Source organism: Cucurbita moschata, unplaced genomic scaffold (genome assembly GCF_002738365.1).
Source record: "Cucurbita moschata cultivar Rifu unplaced genomic scaffold, Cmos_1.0 Cmo_Scf00036, whole genome shotgun sequence".
NCBI classification, from domain to species: Eukaryota; Viridiplantae; Streptophyta; class Magnoliopsida; order Cucurbitales; family Cucurbitaceae; genus Cucurbita; species Cucurbita moschata.
Window position 1 is genome coordinate 250,558 of NW_019268552.1, and position 6,462 is coordinate 257,019.

At 36.9% G+C, this 6,462-nt stretch overlaps 2 protein-coding genes across 3 annotated transcripts in view; one reads left to right on the forward strand and one right to left on the reverse strand.

Moving 5' to 3' along the window:
* Positions 1 to 338: 338 nt before the first annotated feature.
* On the forward strand, positions 339 to 4,671 carry LOC111431277. The gene is made up of 9 exons (XM_023067855.1): positions 339 to 1,073; positions 1,333 to 1,500; positions 1,614 to 1,709; positions 1,803 to 1,907; positions 2,030 to 2,149; positions 2,400 to 2,534; positions 3,674 to 3,994; positions 4,083 to 4,373; positions 4,566 to 4,671. Exons 1-8 carry the CDS (start codon positions 558 to 560, stop codon positions 4,371 to 4,373), a joined length of 1,752 nt encoding a protein of 583 aa, XP_022923623.1. The 5' UTR covers positions 339 to 557; the 3' UTR covers positions 4,566 to 4,671.
* Positions 4,672 to 6,108: 1,437 nt separating this feature from the next.
* Positions 6,109 to 6,462, reverse strand: part of LOC111431287 — a 2,401-nt gene continuing 2,047 nt past the window's right edge. Inside the window, exon 2 of one of the 2 annotated variants that reach the window (XM_023067870.1) lies at positions 6,109 to 6,462. In XM_023067870.1, the coding sequence (XP_022923638.1) occupies positions 6,287 to 6,462 (176 nt within the window). In that variant the 3' untranslated portion in view covers positions 6,109 to 6,286. The other variant, XM_023067871.1, reaches the window with a different exon arrangement.

Genomic DNA, 6,462 nt, shown 5'->3' on the forward strand with positions numbered 1-6,462 from the left:
AGTGTATTTTACCATTTTTAATTTAAAAAAAAAAAGATTTTACAAATAAACTTAGCAAATTGCATTAAACTTTGATAATAAATATTGCAATATTTATTATGATGGTTAGTTGATTAATATTTTCATGGAAGTTGAGAAAGAAAAGTTAATTATTTAATTATTTATATTTATATTAGTGATTTTTTATGTTGATTTTTATTTTTAAAAAATAAACCATGGTTGAATTAGTGAGAAAAATAAAGAAAAAAAAGAAGGAAAAACAATAATTATATATCCCGAATTTAAAAGATTTGGGGAAGTTTGGGTAAAAATTCAACTGTTTCCTTTTAATAACCTTCACGCGCCACCATGGACCATACGACAGAGCAGAGCTACCGCATTCAAATTTCATATAATTTGGATCTCTCCGCCAAATCACGCCACTGAGCTCTTCTCTCTCTCTCTCTCGAAGCGATTTTTTCCTCAACAAAGACCTCCAATGGAGTTCTCTTTACTGCTTAAAATGGCGGAGTTTTAGATTTCTAAATCTTCAACTGTTTGTTTGATTCGGATTAGAAATGGCGTCGTCTGCTTTCAAATCGACGACCAAACGGACGCCGATCGGAGCATCGGTTGCTTCAAATGATGACTCCGCTTCCACCAATCGGAGCTCGATTCACCGCCGCTCTCGAAGTCTGAGCCGATTTTCCCACCCTCTGACATCGTCTCCCGCCGATAAGGGATTCGACGAGGGTTCAGCTCGGCAAGGTAGGTTTGTAAACACGTCGTCGAGAGGCTCGGGATTCCCTGAGATCAGTCTCGATGACTTAGCGGTCGAATTCTTCGGTTCTGGTGATCGAGGGCGGTCCGCTGCGCGGAGCTCCGAGTCGAGTGGTGCTACGAATGCTGCCGTGGCGTCGAATAGACGAGGGAGGTCAGTGTCGAGACACAGTTGTGCTAAAGGTAATGGCGGTAGTAACGAGGGCAAAGGAAGAGCCAGTTATAGCGTTGGAGGGGGAAAAGTGGTTCCTGAAAGTAATTCGAGAAGAAGGCGCTCTCTCTCGGTGGTTCGCTACCAGATTAGCGATTCGGAGGTGAATAATCCATTCCATTTTCTCTGGTTCGGTTCTGGTTTGAATAATTTCTTACTTGGATCAGAGGACGAATATCTATTCCTATAGAAGGTTCATCTTAGCTAATTATAAGTGATTTTCAATTCATCTTAGCTAATTATAAGTGATTTTCAATTTCCAATGTTGCAATTAGATGTTGATAGCTGTGTGTTTTGGTGGAAATAATGGGAAATCGGCTCAGGAATTCTTGTACTAACCCCATAATAATTTTCCAACTCAGAGTGATATTGATCGATCTCAGAATTCTGGAATTCGTGTCAAAGAAAAGAGCTATGGTATAGGAAATAAGCAGAAGCCAATATCCCATAAGGCTGATAATTCAAACCGTAGACCATCATTGCAAAGATCTCTTAGCCAGAATGATTTTAAGTGCCATGATGGCTATTCAGTAAGCTCTTCCCCCTTTTAATTACCGTCTATTGTATTCACTTGCTGCTGGGGATGGGGAGGAGGATTTGCATTACGTTGTTTCCACCCTTTTATGACCAATTCTTATTACAGAGCCAGTCTTCAGTTCTAACTGATGATGAAGGGAAGGATACATACTTCGGTAATGGTGTAATGGAGGAGACTATTCGAAAAATTTATGCAAGAAAGGTCCATTTCTCTGTAATATATGAAAGTTATACGCACCAAAATTGAGACATTTCCATCCATTACATATCTCTGGGTTTATGTCGTATCTTTCAGGCAAAGCAGCCCAATCGGGATGTTGTTGACAATGGCGGCTTGTATGAAGCAATGCGGAAAGAACTTAGACATGCTGTGGAAGAGATAAGGGTGGAACTTGAGCAGGTGCGTGAGATCCTTCTAATTGGTTCTAGTTCTACTCTTTATTAGTGAATAAATGTTATTTTGAACTAAGTTATCCTAATAATTTATCTAGAGTTCATCACAATTCTTTTCGAATAATTCAGGAAATGGTGAACAGAAATTCGTCTGTTGGAACTTTCAGTGATGATTTGCATTCAAGTGATTCTGGTATTTGTCAGCATACGTCTCCATTTACTAGAAATTATTCAACAAAACAAGAACAGGTAAGGATACATGTGTTTTTTCTTGTGATTCATCATTGATGTTTTCTATAACTAAGCCAGTATCAGATCTGCCCTGATATCAGTTGGAAATTTCTATTGAGTTTTGGTTTTTATGGATGGTCATCTACTTTTAATTTCTCTTCCACTTATTTATCAGTATCTTTTCTTCTCTGGCATTCTATTATAAGATCTTATAGTGATTCATTACATGTTCTGATGGTGACCAAAAAATCTATGTATGCGATGACAGTCTGGGAAGCGCAGAGATTCATTGGGTAAGATGGTGACAGAGGAGCAACTTGGTCAAGAACGTCCAAAGATGGTTAAAAATTTGCCTCCTGATCTGAAAAATGCTGTTGCAGAGAACCCTTCACGAACCAGAAAGGTGCGTGATTCTTGTATTGACTTTGACAAAATACATAGCCAAGATATCTTAATTGACTGTTCTCATCTAGGACCATCGTTGCAAAGAACTCAGAAAACTTGCAGCAATGTTTTATAATTTTAACTGTTGTAACCGCTCAAATCCACCGCTATCAGATGTTATCCTCTTTGAACTTTCCCCGCTGGACTTCCCTTTAAGGTTTTAAAATTCGTTTGTTAGGGAGAGATTTTCACACCCTTATAAAAAATGCTTGGTTCCCCTCTTCAACCCACCACTATTAGAGGTTATCCTCTTTGAACTTTCCCTTCTGGACTTCCCTTCAAGGTTTTAAAATGCATTTGCTAGCGAGAGATTTTCACACCCTTATAAAATATGCTTTGTTCCCCTCTCCAACCCACCGCTATTAGATGTTATCCTCTTTGAACTTTCCCTTCTGGACTTCCCTTCAAGGTTTTAAAATGCGTTTGCTAGGGAGAGATTTTTACACACTTATAAAGAATGCTTTGTTTCTCTCTCCAACCCACTTTTAAAATGGGTTTGCTAGGGAGAGATTTTTACACACTTATAAGGAATGCTTTGTTTCTCTCTCCAACCCACCGCTATCAAATGTTATCCTTTTTGAACTTTCCCCTCTGGACTTCCCTTCAAGGTTTTAAAATGTGTTTGATAGGGATAGATTTCCACACCCTTATAAGAAATGCTTTGTTCCCCTCTCCAACCAATGTGGGATCTTACAATCCACCCCCTTGGGGCCAGCGTCTTCGCTGCCACACTGTTCGGTGCCTAACTCTGATAGCATTTGTAACAGCACAAACCTACCACTAGCAGAAAATATCTTTTTTAGGCTTTCCCTCAAGATTTTAAAATGCGGCTGCTAGAGAGATTTTCCACCCTTATAAGGAATGCTTCGTTCCTCTCTCCAACCAATATGGGATCTTACAAAATTCTACTATTCTTCTACTTCTACTTCCACCTGAAACTAAAATCCTCTAATAAAAAACTTTCAATCTCCTACATCGCTTACTTTCTCCTTGAACTGGAACCTGGTCCCACCAACAATAACATTTAACCTCCTCAAACGAGTTTGAGTCTCTCTTTTGTTTGTAATGTTGATGATTATTTCTGTATCTATCTTCCAGAGGAGCAAGGATAGAAGTAGGATGTCAAAACGATTGAGTGAGGAGGCAGAAAAATACATTGAGGACTTCATTTCCAATGTCGAAGATACCGACATTTCATCTCTTGATGGCGATAGGAGCGACGCCAGTTCATCTTTAAGGGGGAAAGAAAAACCAAATTTCAAAATTCAAGCAGCCAGCAAACATGTTCCTCCTGGAATGGATGGTGTCCTATTTCCATGGTTGCAATGGGAGACCGATAATGATGCCACTCCTTATCCTCGAAAGAGTATGATCGAACCACCTACGACTCTGCAAACTTTTCCAAGGGATGTTAATCAGGTAACATCTAATCCACAAGCTATCTAAAAGAGCTAATCTGATTTTACTGTCAAGCCATTTCTTACCTCTCTAGCCTTTGGCGTCTTAGGATACAAGCAATGCCCAAGATCTATGTAACCAATCTGCTAGCAGCCAAGGGAGTTGGAGCCCTGGCGTTAACATTAGCCTTTCTGGGAAACCTGTTAAAGATATAGAAAGTAGATTCAAAACACTTGGTAATTATCAAAACCAGTCCTATTTGGAATCAAGAGAATCTCGGTTCGATATGGATGAATATTTAAAGCGTCCAAGCAATGAAGATTTTCTCCTAGAAAGATGGAAGCAGCAGCACAGAACCAACTGCAGTGGTCTATTGCTTTGCCATCGTCTATTTTTATAGGTATTTTCTTCTCTTTCACACATTTTTACTCTTCTCTCATCCTCTATTCTTTGTCTCTTGAGCTGATGGGCTGTAATTTGTAAATTATAATTCTGTGGTAGGATAGTCTTTTTCAATTTGGATACTTATCCCGGTAGGGTTAACTAGTTGTCTCGTGAGTTATCCATGATAAACGTTTATCTATACTCACAGTTATATACATTCAAATGGGAAGAAAAAGCCGAAGAATCTAGCTACAGGAGAATCAAGAACAAAGCTATAGGTCGATAGAGGTCTCTATCGATTAAAACTTTGTTCATCACTTTAGCAATTCAAATTAGTTTCCTATCAACAAGATTCCTCAGGAATGAAAATCATATTCTATGTCTATCTTTTTTGTATTTGATGATTCATAGCATTAGAAGATATTTTGATTCTCGGATTTTGTGGGATTTTATACTTTTAACTTGAAATTTTTGGTTTTGTTTGGTAGCCGAGAGAATTAGTATAAGAATTGGACCAATAATAAGACGAAATGAGGTTAGCTCTACGAATTATTTTCATATTGTAATAAAATTAAACTATTAATAGAAATTTAAAAATATTATAAACATAAGGTAATAACAATTTTCGTCCATATACTAAAATTAATAATATTACGTTCTAACCATATTTTTTAAATAAAGGTGAGACATATATTTTATAATATAGCATATAATCTGTTCATTTGTGACTTTTTCTTATTAAAATTAATATATTATTCTTCTCAAAGGTCCATCTTCTACCCTTAAAAGGTTTTTTTTTAAAAAAAAAAAAAGAAGAATAATAATATTAAAAAAAAAAAAAAGAATCTTTTTAGTGAATGAAAGTGGAGTTCAATGTACGGAAAGTTTAGACAAAAACAGTACCAAATCAATGACAAGACCCAAACCACGAATCTCGCCATTAATTAATTTTAGAGAAAATAAGTATATTTTTTTTTATACCAATCTTCAATATTTGAATAATGTTTTAAAAGCTTATTAAATTAAATAATGCTTCAAGACTATTGTTTATGTTATATCCTATGGTCTGATATTGTGGGAATTTTTATTTTTATTAAATATTGGACTTAAAAGCTCAATCCAATTTGTTGAAATAAATAAATAAAATTTAAAATTAATCATAAGACAGATATAAAGTTATACCTGCCCACTTAATGGATAACCCTCCATTGTCTTCCATGTTAGGTAGGAGAAGAGAAATAATTAAATTTATTGGTTAGTTTTATGTGTCAAATCAAATTAAAATTATTTTATTTCCAAATGTAAAAACAGATTTGAAAATACAAATTAATTAATAATACATTAACTTACCCGCCCCAACAATTAACTACGAAGGCCTATCAATTACTCAATGTACAAGTACTTGAGCTTGTATAGTTTATGAGGAACGCATATTAGTTACTCAAACTTGAATAGCTTGATGACAAAGACGTATTGATACTTAAGCTAGTGATGACAAGGGCATGATAGTACTCAACCATTGTACAGTTTGCTACGATGGCGTATTAGTTACTCAAGCTTGAATAGTACTCGAGCTTTGTACAATTAGACGTATTAGTTACTCAAGCTTGAATAGCTGGTGACGAAAACGTACTAGTATTTAAGCTTGTGTAGTCACTGACACGTGTTTGAACTTGTACCGTTAGTGACAAGTATCCAAAAACGTTAACGAGTGGTAAATTACACAACCATCCTCATGTTCATCTTCAACATTTTTTTTTTTGAAAAATCAATATATTGACCTGAAAAAAAAATGAAAACCCAATATTTACATGAAAAGGAAAAAGACGATTATAGGCAATGCATTGAAAACTTGAACCCTAACAAAGCCCTCTCTATTCACAATTCTCTTACCAACCACCCAATAAAAAACCAACCCGAACCGGCTCATTATCGGCAGAAGCCGAGACTGAGCGCCGCCTTGACGTCCAGCCTCCAAGCAAACCCGCCGCCGTCCATCCTCCATGCATCACACGGCGCCGTCAACGAGCTCCTCTCCTTTCCCCACCGGCTCCGGTACTGAACCTTAACTCTACACGTGAATGCCGGCCACCACTCCTCCGCCG